General features: G+C 38.1%; 1 protein-coding gene across 4 annotated transcripts in view; it reads left to right on the top strand.

The window, feature by feature from the left end:
• The window catches only part of pcgf5b (polycomb group ring finger 5b), a 29,728-nt gene extending 20,963 nt beyond the window's left edge, over positions 1–8,765 (top strand). For all 4 annotated transcript variants that reach the window (XM_042432766.1, XM_042432769.1, XM_042432767.1 and 1 more), the window contains exon 9: positions 8,364–8,765. In XM_042432766.1, the coding sequence (XP_042288700.1) occupies positions 8,364–8,411 (48 nt within the window). In that variant the 3' untranslated portion in view covers positions 8,412–8,765. The remainder of the gene's footprint in view (positions 1–8,363) is intronic.
• The last annotated feature ends 7,903 nt before the right edge of the window (positions 8,766–16,668 follow it).

Below are 16,668 nucleotides of genomic sequence, written 5' to 3'. Positions count from 1 at the left end.
ACTTTCATTCTGTTTTTTACCTCCAGATAATTGGTTTAGGTCATGTGATTAGATCTGGGATTTTTTAAAATTGTGTATGTTTTGGACTCATCATGAAAGGATTACAAAAATAAAAAGAATACATGAAAGAAGAATACGATTTTTAAGCTTTTTCAACTTGAATTCAGTATGTAGTCCACAGTATTTATTCTTCATCTTTCCTCCTCCTCCGCTCTGGCCAGACGGAAATCAGTCCATCTGAATTATTTACGTCCTGACTGGTGAGTCAGAAGGATAAACACCAAGAAATTATTTTTGAATCCTGTTTGAACCTGGCCTGGTTCAAAGACAGACAAGGAGAAGAGTGATATAGAGGGTGAGAGAGACAGATATGAAGCACAAGAGTCAGGAATGGAGACAGACGAGGGAGTAGAAAGAGGATACGAGTCATTCATCAATCTCATCCTTCTGACAACTCCGCGGCTCGGCTTCATTTTCGCAGCACTCCGTCATTGTTGCGGCACGAGACACTTACACAGAGGCCGGTCAGGACGTCACATGGCAGCATAAAAATACTTATGTGCTACTACTCAGCATGATGGGATATCATTTAGCCCAAATGGAAAACTGAAAACTTGCCATGCTGATGATTTGGAAACATGAGAATCCAAATGTATCTGGAAAATTTTATTTTCTCTTCTGACTGGGTAATGAACGCATCCCTGAGGTCTGTTTCTGACTGGCAGTTAATTATATCGTTCGGTAGTTAAGATCTCTACCTCAGTTTGGTTGAACCTTGTCTCCTACAAAATACATTTAAATCCTGATAATGAGCTTTTCCTAAGTTGTTTTGGGTGAACAGTAATTGCTGCCTGGGTTTTGTTTACCTCCAAGACTTCTACAAGTTGCCTTGTCATAACTGTAAAATAGGAATGTTCCAGTCAGGTTGTTCTGGTCTTGATCAGAGTCTTTTAATATTTACTATCAAGTCCAGTCCGATACTTATATTTATTTTCACAGAGCAATTCATTACAAACACCTGTGCAATCTAATACGACAGCTCTGCAATAAATTCTACTTTTACAAAGCTTTTGCATTTTCAGTTTTTGTTGACACTCTCACAAAATGGTGATAACTCTACTTGATACACGATCAAACAGTAGCTGCAGGTGTAGGTAGGTGAACTTGACTGTTGTCCTGATATAGAGCGTAAACACCAGACACCAGATGGTCACTGACAGTCTTGTTGGATAGACAAAACTGCTCCATATCTGATAGTTCCTCCCTGTTTATTCTGTGCAGACAAAAGCCGCTTTTCCACCATGTGGTACAGCTTGACTCGACTCGACTCTATTCGCCTTTTTTGGTTTTCCGTCGGGCAAACGTTGCGGATAGTACCTGGCACCTGGTGCTTTTTTTGGTATCAGCTCCATCGAGGTTCAAAGCGAACTGAGCCGATGCTAAAAGGTGATGTGAAAACACTGCGGACCACTGATTGGTCAGAGAGAATCGTCACTACAGTCATCCACTTGCACGACAAGGGACATCCTGCAGTGGAAAATGAATGAATGTAAAGGAGGAATGCAGAGGAGGAAAATTAAATTATAATAGCATCTGTTTCCACAGTCCACATCATCTGTTGAGTGTTTGATGGTTATTTATTTGTGCTTTAGAAGATAATCACCATAAAACAATCAGAAAATAATATTATTATTTAATATTATATCTCTCATTCACTGCTTTGTTCTCTCTACCGCTGCTCCCTCTTCTCACTCGACCACGTCTAACTTTACTTTTAATGTTATCAAATGAAGAGAAATGTCCTCCCCTCATCCTAAACTGGTCCTAAACTGATACTAGAATACTTCCTTGTTTTATAATAGTAATAATAATAAATTAGATTTATATAGCGCCTTTCAAAACACCCAAGGACGCTTTACAAAAAGGAAAAAAACAAAGAAAACTAAGCTGAGCTTAAATAATAAGCAACTGAGAAGTTAATTGGTTAACTGTGGGCCAAGAGCCTGAGCAAACAGGAAGGTTTTGAGGGTTGATTTGAAAGAGTGTAGGGTAGGAGCGTTACGGATCTCGGGGTTGCCACGCTGAAGGCTCTGTCTCCGAAATTGCGTTTATGAATGAAGCGGTACACAGATACACAAAGGAGATGCGCTGTGTGTGTTTGACCAATCAGCAACGGTTATCCCTGCAATACCTGCCCCCATTGTGAAGTTACTATCTGCAGTGGAAAACCAAATCCAGAAAAGTAAAGCAAGTAGAGTTGAGTGGAGTTTAGCCAGTATCATGTAGTGGAAACACGGCAAAAGTTCAAATCTGCTCTCAGATTAGATTAGAAAGTCACATTGCTGTTTTTTTTTTAATCACAAGATGTAATTCTCTGATCATCTTAAATCAAATGTTGCAGCTGTGACAGAGTTATTCCATCCCTCCTGTAATTGAGAAGCATTGGATTCACCTCGTTAACACAAATCAGTTTCAGGTGTTGGCACCGTTTGTTCAGAAGCAGGAAGCCTTTTGGCCTGAACGACGGAACAAAACTTCAAGAGTGAAACCCAAAACTTTTTCCTAAACACCTTCAAGCAAGTGCTCCAACCAGAGAAATTTGAACCTCTTCATTGTCTCAAACACACACCACACTCCCATGAAGATTTAGTGGAGTTTAAAATAAAGCTCTTTTTTTTTTTTTTTTTTTTTTTGGATAAGTCAACAAACAACAAAAACAACAAAAAAAAATCTCAAGGGAAAGCAATGCCATGAAACTGTGGTTTAGCAGAAAGACGTTAATTAGAGAAAACAGCATCAACAGAAACAGGTCTTGAAGAGTTATTTTGCCTTTTGCCATTTACTTTCTGCATACTTTTAAACTTAGTGTGGGGATTAGAGGAATAATACATTGGAATAGTCCGTGTGTTCCATTTTTTAAAAAAGTTTTTGGGGAGTTTTCTCTCATCTTAATCGAGGATGTAAGGATAGAGGATGTTGTATTGCTGTAGAGATCATAAAGCCCCTTAAGACAAATTCATGATTTGTGATATTGGGCTATATAAATAAAATTAACTTGACTTGTTAGTAAAAAGAAGAAACAGTGGTAGTATAATCAGAGAAATTAGAGTAGAATAAATACTATAGTGTTTTCTGATCTGATGCTCCAATTGATAGGATGACATTATTCCTAATAATCTCGGTTTATGTCCCATATTTGAAATATTTATCTGCTCTGGTTTTTCATTGACTTTTCATGTCGCCTCTGAAAAATATGTTTTGAGTTAAGTCTGAAGATTTACAATTCAGATAAGATGTTGTACGTTACATCTTTGGGGTAAAAGATGGTTTATCTGTCCAACACTTGAGTCTGACAGCTCTGGTTTGGATATTTGTGATCTCCGGAAGATGCTTGTGATATTTGTGAGCGTTCCTTTAGTGTCACCATCAGGCCAAAATATACCACCTGACCGACACTTTGGTCGATGACAAGAGATTACGAAGACCGATGTCCAGATTTACATGAAATTTGTCCCCAGAGGAGGAAGGCTTTACATTTTAGACATGAGCTGTGGTGCCGGAGGGATACATTAAAAATTAGAAGATACTGACACATATTCATGTAGAAGATGCGCTATACAAAACCAGTTCATTGTCATTTTTGGTTAGAACAAACAACATTTGACAACACGTATAGTTTTTAGATTTGTATGTAGAGTTTTGCTGGTGCTGAAACGTTACACGATTCTATATTTCAGTCTTTTGACACCAAAACAAAAATCCTCAAAAAACTAGCTGACAGCTGCACAGAGTATGTGTTGGAGCAGTATAATTAAAGTGCTTGAAGACAGAAGTGCTGAGTGTCAGAGATGCAGATACAGAGGCACACAGTGACAGACGGGTTAGATTGGATTCAGTGTTGCTCTTTTGTTTTGTTTTTTTTTTTTTGTTTTTTTTTCTGTGGCATGATGCAGCAAAATGCAGAAAGCCAGAGGAGATGACAGCAGCTGTACTCTGCTGCACCATCAGCCTCAAGCTGCCAGAAATAGGAGACACACTCCCAAAACAGGAGACACGCTCTTCACTTTGCAGCTGCTCTGACACAAACACTCGCCTTTCTTCTTTTTTAATTTTTTATGAAAAGGGCAGTTCTTATATTCGACTGTTTCAAATGTGTTTTACAGCCAAAGAAGGCAGGAATGACATATCTATTATTTAACCACAATAATGGAGGGGTGACTGAGTGGGCCTATAGGCCACAGGCCCTCACCCTGCATAGAGGCATCTGTATGAATTGAATTGACTGCATACTGGCAGTGTTTGATGGGTATTTATTTGTGCTTTAGAAGATAACCACCATAAAACAATCAGAAAATAATGTTTTATTTCTCTCATTCACTGCTTTGTTCTCTGTACCGCCGCTCCCTCTTCTCACTCGACCACGTCTAACTTTACTTTTAATGTTATCAAACGAAGAGAAATATCTTCCACTCGTCCTAAACTGCTCCTAAATTGATACTAGAATACCTTGTTATTCCTTGTTTTATGAATGAAGCGTCCCTCGCCCTGCACAGAGGCATCTATATGAAGTGAATCGACTGCATACTGACATCATGCAACACAGGATGTCTGACGTCGCTGCAAGAATTTAAAAACCCTAAAAGTCAAATTTTCATGTGGCAACTCTGATTAAAGTTGCTGCTATTTGCATTTTGAAACATTATACATGGTAGAAGACTTTGATTTTGTTGTTTTCTTAGTTTTTCACCGTTGAGCTTCAATTAGATCCAACAAAATCTACTTACGTCCCATTCACCTGCAGACAAAACATTTGATTTTCATGCATTTCAATATTAGAATAGAACTCAACACTGTAATATAGTACGTTAAGTATATAAGTTTTGAGAAGAAACAGTATAGATCACTCTGTATTCTTGACAGTGTTTCATTGACTCCCCTTATGGCGTCCAAAATGACAGGATCAATGGTTGACAGGAGCAAAGAAGGAAATCAGGTGATGTTATAATAGAGTGACAAGGTCCACGTAGGGAGGATGTTGAGATTGGGTCAATAAAAAAGAAAGACTTACAAAACATGGGTGACTGACTCGATGTTTCCTCATTTCCAACCATGAGTCAACATTGTTTATTACAAATCAAGAGCACAATCAACCCCTAACCTTAACCATGTGGCTATTATTATAATCATGACAACAATGGTCCGTCTTTCATAAGGAAGAAGTACTTTTAACCGAAACCACAAGGTTTCCCAAAACCTACCAAGGTACTTCTTTTAACTCAAACCATGATCTTTCTCTAAATCTAACCAAGTGGTTTTTGTGCCTAAACCTAACCAGAACAGATTTGAGTATTTGCACTTCTTTGTGCGAACAAGCTCGTACGTGACATATAGGGTTTGGTTCTGATATGTCTGGTTACATTTCGAGTCAAAGTTACCCTAATAAAGTTGATGATTAAGTGTTGATGTGTGGGATCGATCAGTCAGTCAGTAGCGAGTCACACATCTGTTTCACAGAAGCGGGTAGCTGTTGCTGGGTGCGGCAAATATTTGTAACAGCAATCAAAGAAATATATTCAGATGTTATTTCAGTAAGTGGAGTTACAACAACGTGTACAGCTGCATTATTCATCCACATCCGTTTTTTTTTGGGCAGGGTTTTTTGGCTCCCACCTTCAACACTTTGATGGGTCGACTGTTTTTTTTCCAGAAAACAGCTGTCAATGAGAACAACACCAGCGCTATTAAAATCACTGAGAAATATGAGACTTTCAATAGTTGAAAACTCGGATGTGTAGGATCTGAAATTGATAGCAGCACATAAACTGCACCACTGCAAACTAGCCCTAACCCTAGCCATAACCCTAGCCATAACTCTAACCCTAACCCAAAAGATTTATAGATTTGTGCATCAAAAATGTACACATACATGTAGGCTTTTTGTCTAAAATTCAAAGCTGAACCTAAATATATTCTGCAACTTGAAAGTATTGCGAGTCTATGATTTGCTTCTTGATAAGATACCTAAGAAACTTAACACAATGAGCAGTTGTTTAACACTTCTGCACACTCGATTCTCTGTGTTTCAGATACCGAATGATGCTGTCACTACTGTTCCAAACACTGGATTTATAGCGTTTTGGAAATGAACTTTTCAAATGAGCCTCAGCAGAGCGAGCAGCAGCCAGGCCTTCATGTCTTTTTTTTTTTTCTTTTTTTTTTTTTTTCTTTTATGGCCCTCGTGCATCAGACACTTGGCCTCCGTCCCTGCAGAGCAGAGCCAGGTGGATCCTGGACGGTTTAATGGAAATGGGTTTACATTCTTCTTTAACTCTGAGTCCAGGAAACCTGTGGTTTGAAGTCAGATGAAATAAGAGTTTGTCTGTCTGTCTTTTTCTCTTACGGTCAGAAAAAAGCAGGGGACACCTGACCTGCAACAAACTAGTCCTGCCTCGATATGGCTACAAATCTAACTACTGGAGATTTATCCCGCGCAGACATTTTGACGTGTATCCTCATTTTTTTAAAATACATTTGACAACCTTTTGGCCCGAACAAGCAAGAGGAGGAAAAATATACAGCATTCATCTCTTTTTCAAAGCCTTTATCTCTCTCAGTTACTTCTGCTGACCGACTCTTTTTACAGGCTGATTTATGGAGTGGAGGATTTATCGTAGAGGTTTATTATATAGAGTTTATGGTACCGAACTGGACATTATATGACGAAATATGAGGTTATGTAGGAATTTTGAGGATGAACAAATAGGGTTATTGAGTCCTATAATAGATGAGGTTTTTTCTTCCCCTCAAATCAGTTCATGAAATAAATCTAAAACATGACTAGAAAATGTCAAAAGTTATAACCCTCATTTCTGTTTTAATGGCTTTTTATTCAGTATTTTTCCCATACTTTCCCTTATTTTTCAGGCATTTCAAGTTTTTTTTTTTTTTTTTACATTGCATTTAAATTATTAAAGATGGGCTCAGTGTTTTTACTGTTTGTGACATTTTGCTTACATTAATGTCATTCAGCACCTATTCATTGCTTCAGAACACATTGAAGTTGTGGGTTTTGAGTTTGGTCAAGTGTGAAGTGTGTTTTCAGTCATGTTGTGTTGGTGTAACGTTTTTTGTAGCGTGTGAAAAGTTTGCTCCTCTCCCTCTTCACTGGGTCTTGGTTCCCAACAACCCTAACCCTAAACCACTAGGTTCTTGTGTTAAATCACCAATTTCAGTCCAATGTTTCTCTTAATTTATCTGTCATGTTACACAAATAATGGAATACAGGTTACAGTTGAGTATTTTGTGTTCATATTGTTGAAGGGCTTCAGTCCTATTGTTGTTGTGCATCATTAGCTGCACGAAGCAGTCAGTCACAGCTCTGTCAAGCTGAGGTAGGAGGGATAAAACTGCTCTGTAGTAAATGACATTCTGTATAATTTGGTGCACACATGGCTGCGTTTGTGACTGTAGGAATTTTGTGATTGTCAGCAGTAACAGAGAAATTCTACATAAAAGTTCTATATTACTGTATAGTGTTGAAAGTTTCTGTAGTAAAATGAGTAGATGGTAAACTCGTGTTAGGTGAGGCTGACAAGCTTTACCCTTTTTACACCAAAATTAGTGCACATATGCAAGTTTTAGGCGATTGACTCCTTTCTAATTGCTTGTTTGACATCACGAATGTGCAGGAAAACAAGGTTAGTAAACAGTAGAGAGCATGGAGGCCAATGACAAATGTTACTATGGTTACTTTTTTTAGATCTTTTACTTCAGTCTGTCTTTCAAACTCAACACCGACTGAATGATGTTCGAGCGCTGCCTGAACAGAGACACAGGGTGGAATTCGTTGCACGTTGCGTTCCTGGCTATTTACGCACCAACGTCTGGAACTTGAACGTGAAAATTAGCGTGTCCACCCGGGTGTCATGCTTCCATCACTGCCAATCGGAGCTGGAGGCAATAAATACCCGTGACTACTGCAGAGTTATTTGATCCAGCAATGAATACCGATTGTACCCTTTCCCACTGAGGACAAAAGCCAGATGTTAGTGGGTGTTAGTGTGAAAGAGGCTTCACCAGTGAGAGGAGTAGGGAATAGAGAAGCTGTCAGCTAGCTGTAAGGCTGCACATTTTATTTGTTTGTTCTTTACTTCAGCTCAAGTTATTATTGTTGGATGTCTCTGGGTTACTTTTTGCCCATTTCATTAATATTTTTGTAAATAATCATCACTTTTTTTGTGTTGCACATACTCCTTCCTGCCAACCTGCTTCATTAACGCCCCCTTTTAAAGTTTCCAGTGCCAAATGACATCTTCTGCCCTTTATATTTTTATAGTTTCTCTTTTTTTCTTCCTCTCCCTCAGACGTATCCCATGGTTCTTGAGTACCGGCCACGCATCGACTTTGGCTGAACCACGGCTGCAAGAAGAGGACCACACACACGTACACACAAATGACATACAACATACATAAGTATACAAAACATTAGGAACACCTACATTTGCACACACACACACACACACGACCACAATGTGCAGAGAAAGAGAAAAGATTTAAATGTATTTTTGTACAGCCAATGATGAAGTGCATACGTTGTTACGGTAAAGAGGTTTTATGCTACATAGAATAATATATATGCTATAATATATGATATTTTTAAATGTATGTCCCTGTGCCTAAAAACCTGTTCAGATCAGAAATGAAGTACGACCATATCTTGACTTGCCTGTCTAACTCTGTAGATTAAATGTTGATTTTCTACTGTTGATGACTGGTCGTGTGTCTGATTTCTCTACATTGATCTTAACTTCAAACAAAGTGAGTCTAAATGAAAGGTGCACAAAGTTTTTTTACCCTCAAGACAGAAGATGTAACACTTTTCAGGAACTGCATCTAATAAATAAATGAAATTATTAATCTAAGGGGATTTTTTGGCCGTTTAGGGGAAGAGGAAACAAGTAGTTGACACAATCCGTTGAACTTGTTAGCAAACAGTTGCTTATTTCCACATCCAGCAGTTATGGAGCAACATTATCATTCATTTGGAGTCGTGTTTCTGTCCACCTGGTGAATGTAAGTCCAATATTCACTCTCTTTTAGCTCTGTGTTTGGTCTCCACCAACTCCTGAGGGAAATATCTGGCTCTTTAGCTGCTAAATGCTCCACTATGTTCACCAGCTAGTCTACAGCTAACTGTCAGTTGGTGCTGAGCAGGTAGTGGACAGTAGGGTTTTTAGAGCTTTTTCTCTGAAAACAGCTGCATGCTGTGGCTGAAAATGAAACAATAAGAGCGCAGAGAGTGAACCGAGAGGGTGACAGATAAACAATGAGCCGAAACTCTCTATAAAGCTCCGTAAAGCCGAGTGGAGCTGCAGAGTTGCTGATAATTCTCTGTAGTTTCATCACTTCGAGCCACAACCAACATATTACACACTTAAAGCTGCTGTAAGGTTGGTTAAATTAAGGCAATACTTTTCTAAAGCTCGAGAAAGATCACAGTCATGGTTAAGGTTGTTTTTAGCATTTACACACATGACCAATGCAGACTTTTTTTTTTTTTTGCTTGTGAGGACAGTCCCTGACACTTCCAAGCACCCATTCATTTAATTCTAGTAATTAGAGACAGTAAAATATTACTGTTTGCACCTTTAAGTAAATGAGTGCTGCTTCTGTGCCCGGTCATACTTCATCCCCCAAAAATACACACACAGAAAATGTTGAATGTGTTGTGGCGGTCAGGGTCAGACAGACAGTTTGCATCTGCTCACTAAAACAGTCACCAGGTGAAATATGTCGGTGTCTGAATTTATGAGTGAAGAGAGCAGACAGAATGATAAACAGGCAGAATGACACACACACACACACACACAAACACACACCTCACACCGACCCACATAAACAGTATATGCACACTGTAGTAAAAACAGGTGCATCGGATGGCACGTTAGCCTCCATTCCTCACCGGGGACTCAACGTGTATGAATGCATACAAACAATGACATGACAAAAACAACTCTGACAGTTTTACTCACACAGTCACACACCCTCGAACATGCTCATATCTACACTGAAACACACACATACACACACTCGTCCTTCCAACTGTTCGTCTTGCCCTCGTAGTTGTTTTTTTTTTTCAGGTCAGAGTTATGTAGGCCAGAGGTCCCTGTGGTTCTTCATATGAGCCGTCAACGCTGTATGATGCTGTAGTATAAGGTCTGGCTTTATGAGAAGATGAATGTGAGTCTTCAATATCATCTTCTTTTTTTTTTTAGGACTGGACAAAGAGAGCTGAGAAAAAATGTTGAGCTAAAATTTGAAGTTATAGACGTGATAAATTGTCAGGTGATGTGATGCAAGTCAGTAAAAAAACAACCTTTACCCCCCCCCCATAAAAATAAAAAAAACTGATTGCTGCTTTTCATTTAGCACAAAGACATTTCTTACTCAAACACACACACACACACACACACACACACACACACACAGTCCTCGAACAAGTGTGTGTAAAAGCAACCTTGACGTGAAATAAATCCTCAGAGGCTGTAACTATGTTTCAAAGGTTTACTGAGAAAACAATGAAAAGTTGCAAGATCCATTCTTTTTCCCGCTCAACTTGGCTCTCAGCCTTAAAAAAAAAAAAAAAAACTGTCTCGCTCCACGGACTAATTAAACTGAGAGCTGTTGGCTATGACATCAGCGGTAGAGCACATAAAGGAGCATTTGAACATTGTAATATATCAACATTAGCAAGAACCATCTTTCAATATTTAATAGTATTTTTCAAAACAAATAATTTCACATGAGAGATTTTGCTACTAATATTATCTTCTCTTTTTATTCTCAATATGGCTCTTACACACATACACATACACAACAACAGGACTGACTGCTTTGAGCTAAATGCTAACATCACCATGCACACACACTAACATGCTTATGTTTAGCAGGTAATATTAACCATGTATGCTAATATTTGCTAATAAGCACCTTATGACCAAGTCAAAGGATCAAATTCATCCTGAAGGTCACATGAATGTCTGCACAAAATATCACGTTAAACCGTCTAAAAGTTGTTGAGATGTTTCACTCTGAAACAAAATGTCAACTTGCTGGTGGCACTGGAGGAAAAGTCAGATGATCAACGAAGTCTGTGGACTTTCGTACAAAATTCTGGGCCGATCGATGCTGCGGATGTTGAGATATTTCACAGAATCAATTAATCTCTTAATTAATCTCTGTAAGTCTCGGAGCAGCATTGATATCTCTACCAAACTTTACGGTAATCCATCCAATTAGGGCTGCAACTAACGATTGTTTTCTTGATTATTCAATTAGCTGTTTGGTCTATAAAATGTCAGAAAGTTTACTATCATAGAGGATTAAAGGAACCTTTCCTTTCCTCCCTGCCTCCTCTACATCCTACATTTCCCAGCATACCTTTTAACAACTTCTTGCGAGGGTGTGTGAATTTGTCTCTTCCCTCCATTGGTTTGTTATTTGTGTGGGTGAAAAGAGTGAAAATGAGTCTTATCAATACTAAAAGTCCCAACCAGTAAGTGAGTGTTTTTCCAGCTTAGACAAAATGAAAGTTTCTGTGTCGTTTTCAGAACACGAGCTACGTTTTGTTTAACGGAAGCCGCTGTGGGAGGACAAACAAGTTTCACTCTCTGTTGTTTGATTCATTACGGGATGTCAAATAGAGAACAGAAGACCTACAATCACCAAGCCCAATTTCAGCCTTTGGCTTAGAAAAACACAATTACAATACGTGACTCTCATTGAATCTGCTCTGTCTACCTGAGATACCGTGCGCTTTGAAAGATCACATCAAACCAGAGCCTTTAAACCTGCTGCGAGTCCTTCAGCTCTGGACTCCTGCCAGTCTGCTGGACGGAGGAACACACAGTGCAGTAAAATCAGTGATATTAAAGGCAAACGACGTCTGGCACAAGACACGGACGTGTTTCATAACCAGCAGCCACATCTCAGTTTCAACCTTGGATCCAAACATCCTTTATGATAAATATATCACCCTGAGAGGACGACTCTCCTACTGCAGGTGTAAGGCTCATTACCATACTTGTTATTACCTTGGAAACAGTTCTCATCAACCACCAAGGTTCATTTAGTCGCTCCGGAGGACTTAAGTGACCTTGTGGTGAAACTGTTTTGTCAACATACTTAGACTTAGACATATTTAGATTGTTATCCCAATTAAGGTTAATTCAGTAATTTAGTTCTGATTTATTATTATTATTATTATTTAATTCTTTCAGTCATGTCATGAGAAATATGTTGTCTGATCCATGCATCATCAAATGCATGTTTGTGTTATTTGTAAGACTTGTGTCAGATATACAGTGGATTTTCTTCACTATTTGCACACTTTGTGTTGTAGTTTTCATTTTAAACAGAAAAAATTGCTATTGTTATGACCATCAAGCTACACACAATAACCCATAGAATGACAAAATTCAAACATATTTTTTTGCAAATTTATTAAAATCTGAACTTTTTCGTTTACAGAAGTATTCAGACGCTTTGCTGCGGCACTTCTAATTATGATCAGGTGCATCCTGTTTGCTTTAATCTTCCTCTAGATGTGTCTAACACTTGACTGGAGTCCACATGTGGCAAAAGAACAGATTGGACATAGTTTAGAAAGGAACACACCTCTACAGAATCGATAAAATAATAAAAAATATTACAATTAATTGACATTACATTAAATCCATACAGAGTTAAAAATCTAGAGAAAGAGAAATAATAATAACAACAACTAAAAATCATCCTTTCTGAGACCTTTTTAGCAGCAGGAGCCTGATAATGTAATCATATGTCCAACACTTGTAGTCCAGAGCAAAATATCTCAACAACTAATAACCAGATTTCAATAGAGAGCTTGTTGTAATGTGTATAACTTAAAAATCCAGCCTTGGAACATAACCTCACTCACAGTATGTTGTGTTCACTCCATATGTTTATATAAGGTTAATGTTTCCACTGTATCTGATGAACTATGTAGGTTATCAGGACAAGATAAGACGCAGTCACCTTGTTGTTGTTCTTTGTATTTACTGTTGTGTGACTCTGATGTTTGAGTTTAATGAATGACTGAAAAGGTGAAATGCAGAGGAGGAAAAAGAGACAATCTTTATTTAAAACACGTCTGAAAGCCGACAGCAAGAGCAGAGACTTTTATAAACCTGCAACTATCCCGTTGGAACTAAAAATCAGTCCCTGGTTTCTCTGGTCGAAACGCAGGTTCAGTTCTCGGTCTTCTGCGCCTGTTTTTTCGAGAACGTTTTCAATTTACGCATAAAAAAACCTGAGTGGCATCTCCAGAAATATAACACACTCTGATATCTGCAAAGGTATGTATAATGGACGCAGCTTCATGACACTACCTCACCCTGATACCATCCCGCCACTCAGTATCAACACTCAACACAGATATCAACGTGTCAAAGGTCGGGCCAAGTTAAACAGCAGATGGCACGGAATGTCCCGCGGCCGGAGGGGGAGCTGACATCGAGTCCGCTCAGACAAACAGCAGCTGGCAGAGTCCTGCTGAGAAGGTCTGCGTGCGTGACACCGAGACATCACAAGTGCATGTTCACACTGTGTGTGTTTGATCACTACAAAATATATTAAGGAAACTTACACGTAAAACGAGATAAACAGTGAACATAAGTGCAACAACAACAACTTCTCTGCAGTCGATCAGTGAGTTTGAAGGACAGATTATAGATGGGAGATGCTGAAATTCTTGGATCTCTAACAAATAACAAGTCTGGATGTGTTTTTTTTTTGTTTGGACTCTGAATTAAGTTTCAGCTCACACATAAACAAGGTAAACAAAACAGCCTTCTTCCATTTGAGAAATATTGCCAAGGTTCGGTCTCTCATCTCCAGCGGGTTAGATTATGGTAATGCAATTTTGACTGCATTTTTTTCCCAAAAAGTCAACTGAAGCCTGACCACAACTAAAAATAGAGATCATATCACTGCAGTTTTAGCCAAGAAGCCAAGAAGAACTGATTTTATGGAAGCAAATAACCGTCATAATAATCTGAATATCACTTTAAAATGCAATTAAAGCCATTAAAAAGTGAATAAATAATTAAACCTAAAGTTAAAACTAATTAAAGCTAAGTGGAAAATATGTTGAATGCTGTTCCACAGTTTAGGAGCATACTTTATAAAAAGCTGCATCTCCAGTTTTATTTTGATTTTATTTTGGAAACAAACCAGCAGTCTGTAACGTTACGTGGACCTAAACCATTTACATATACATATACACTAATAACAGGAATTTAAAGGTGCAGTGTGAAGAATTTAGACTTGGCAGAAATGGAATATAATATTCATCAGTATGTTTTAACTAGTGTATAATCCCCTGAAAATAAGAATCATTGTGTTTCGTTACCTTAGAATTATATCTTAAGAGGGAGCGGGTCCCTCTGTCTGTGCTGGCAGACACCCGCCAGACACGACATATAGTAGCACATGTGACAGACATCAGATATCATCACAAGGGTCGTAAATATTTGTCTTGTCTGTTATGTCATTTGTATTTATTATGATTATAAAACGGATTCTTGTAGAAGGTCAAAAACTGGCGGAATGATGGATGTGTTATTTATGAGTAATAACAGGAATTTAAAGGTGCAGTGTGAAGAATTTAGTGGCGTCTAGCAGAACAGACTTGACAGAAATGGAATATAATATTCATAAGTATGTTTTAACTAGTGTATAATCCCCTGAAAATAAGAATCATTGTGTTTTATTATCTTAAAATGAGCCCAGACAAACCACACACTGGCTCTAGAGAGAGCATTTTGCATTTTTCGTGTATTTTACAGCCACTGTAGGTAGTCTGTTGCAATCCTACACACTGGTACTTTAAAATCAATTTTTTCTTGGCTAAAACTGGAGGGATGTGCTCTCTTTTTGAGTTCTGGCAGCAGAGTTTTGAATCAGTTGCAGCCTCTCAGTAGACCTTTTGGGAAGGCTAGTAAAAAAAACCTGCTGGAGATGAAGGCCTAGATTAACCTTTCAGCATGTTTCTGGCTGAGAAAACACCGAACCTTGGCAATATTTCTCAAATGGAAGAAGGCTGTTCTGGTCACCTTGCTTATGTGAGCTGCAACTTAATTCAGAGTCCAAGAAAACATCCAGACTTGTATGGAAGCAAACCATTTCCATAATAATTTGAATTATATCAGCAACTGAACACCAACATTTGAAATTTAATCACTTCTGAATATTTAATGTTGAAATTTAAATACAGCTGTATTTATTCCAATGAAATATTTGACTCTGAAAACCATCTTTCTGAATTTATGTGAATCTGAATTTCACTTGACAAGTGAAAAGTGCAATTTTAAAAACTTTATTTCTACTTTATATTTATTTTAGGGCTTCCATATTCATTTAGAAAATCAATGTGGCTTATATTCAAAAGCTGTACAAGTCAAGTCAAAAACTCTTGTTGCTCAAATACTTTCAAATTAAGGTGCTAAAATTGAATATATAAAATTCAGATCAGAACATACGAGAAACTAAAAGCAATCAAGTCTGAATGGAATCGATCCAACCTCTGTCCTAAATATAAAATTAATACATAAAGTATGTGAATAAATATACCCTGGAAAACTTGCACAACCTGAAAGTGACTATTGAGAATCTCACAAACTGAAAATTAAGACCATATAAATTCAGAAAAGATGATTTTCAAAGTAAAATATTTAAGTGCAATAAAGTCAGTGGTGATTAAATTTCAAATTAAAGCTACAAAAATCAACACAAACTAATCTCAAGAGCACAGAAGGTTTCTGTAGATGATCCAACTCCAACATTTTGTGGCCATTTTTTTTTTACAGCAGTAAACTGGCGGTAATACTGCTGCAGTGTGTATTCACCTGTCTGTGCTGGCAGACACCACCAGACATTACCGCTATAGTAGCACATGTGACAGACATCAGATTTCATCACAGGGGTCGTAAATATTTGTCTTGTCTGTTATGTCATTTGTATTTATTATGATTATAAAATGGATTCTCGTAGAAGGTCAAAAAACAGAAAAGGTGACTGGTGGAATGATGAATGTGTTATTTATAAAACCAACACGTAACTTATTTTTATGTGATATTATACAAGAGATAGTGTGTGTGTGCGTGTGTGTGTGTGTGTGTGTGTGTGTGTGTGTGTGTGTGTGTGTGTGTGTGTGGTCCAGGTATTCCTCACATTGTGGGGACATAAATCTGTTTACACAATCATGTTGTGGGGATTCACCTCCCTTATTGGGACAAAAATCAAGTCCCCTTCATGTAAATCATTCATTTTAGGGTGAAGACTTGGTTTAAGGTTAAGGTTAGGATAAGTCTCCAGGAAATGAATGTAAGTCAATGTAATGTCCTCTGAAGTCATGGGAACACGACTGTGTGTGTGTGTGTGTGTGTGTGAGTGTGTGTGTGGTCGAGGTATTCTTCGTGTTGTGGGGACGTAAATCTGTTCACACAATCATGTTGTGGGGATTTTCCTCCCTTATTGGGACAAAAATCAAGTCCCCTTAATTTAAATAATTAATTTTAGGGTGGAGACTTGGTTTAAAGTTAAGGTTAGTTTAGGGTTATGTGAAGGTTAGGGGTAAGGGTTAGGGTT

Source organism: Thunnus maccoyii, chromosome 14, assembly GCF_910596095.1.
Source record: "Thunnus maccoyii chromosome 14, fThuMac1.1, whole genome shotgun sequence".
Lineage (NCBI taxonomy): Eukaryota > Metazoa > Chordata > Actinopteri > Scombriformes > Scombridae > Thunnus > Thunnus maccoyii.
The sequence above is the reverse complement of the archived record's forward strand: the minus strand, read 5'-3'. Positions and strand labels throughout refer to the sequence as shown.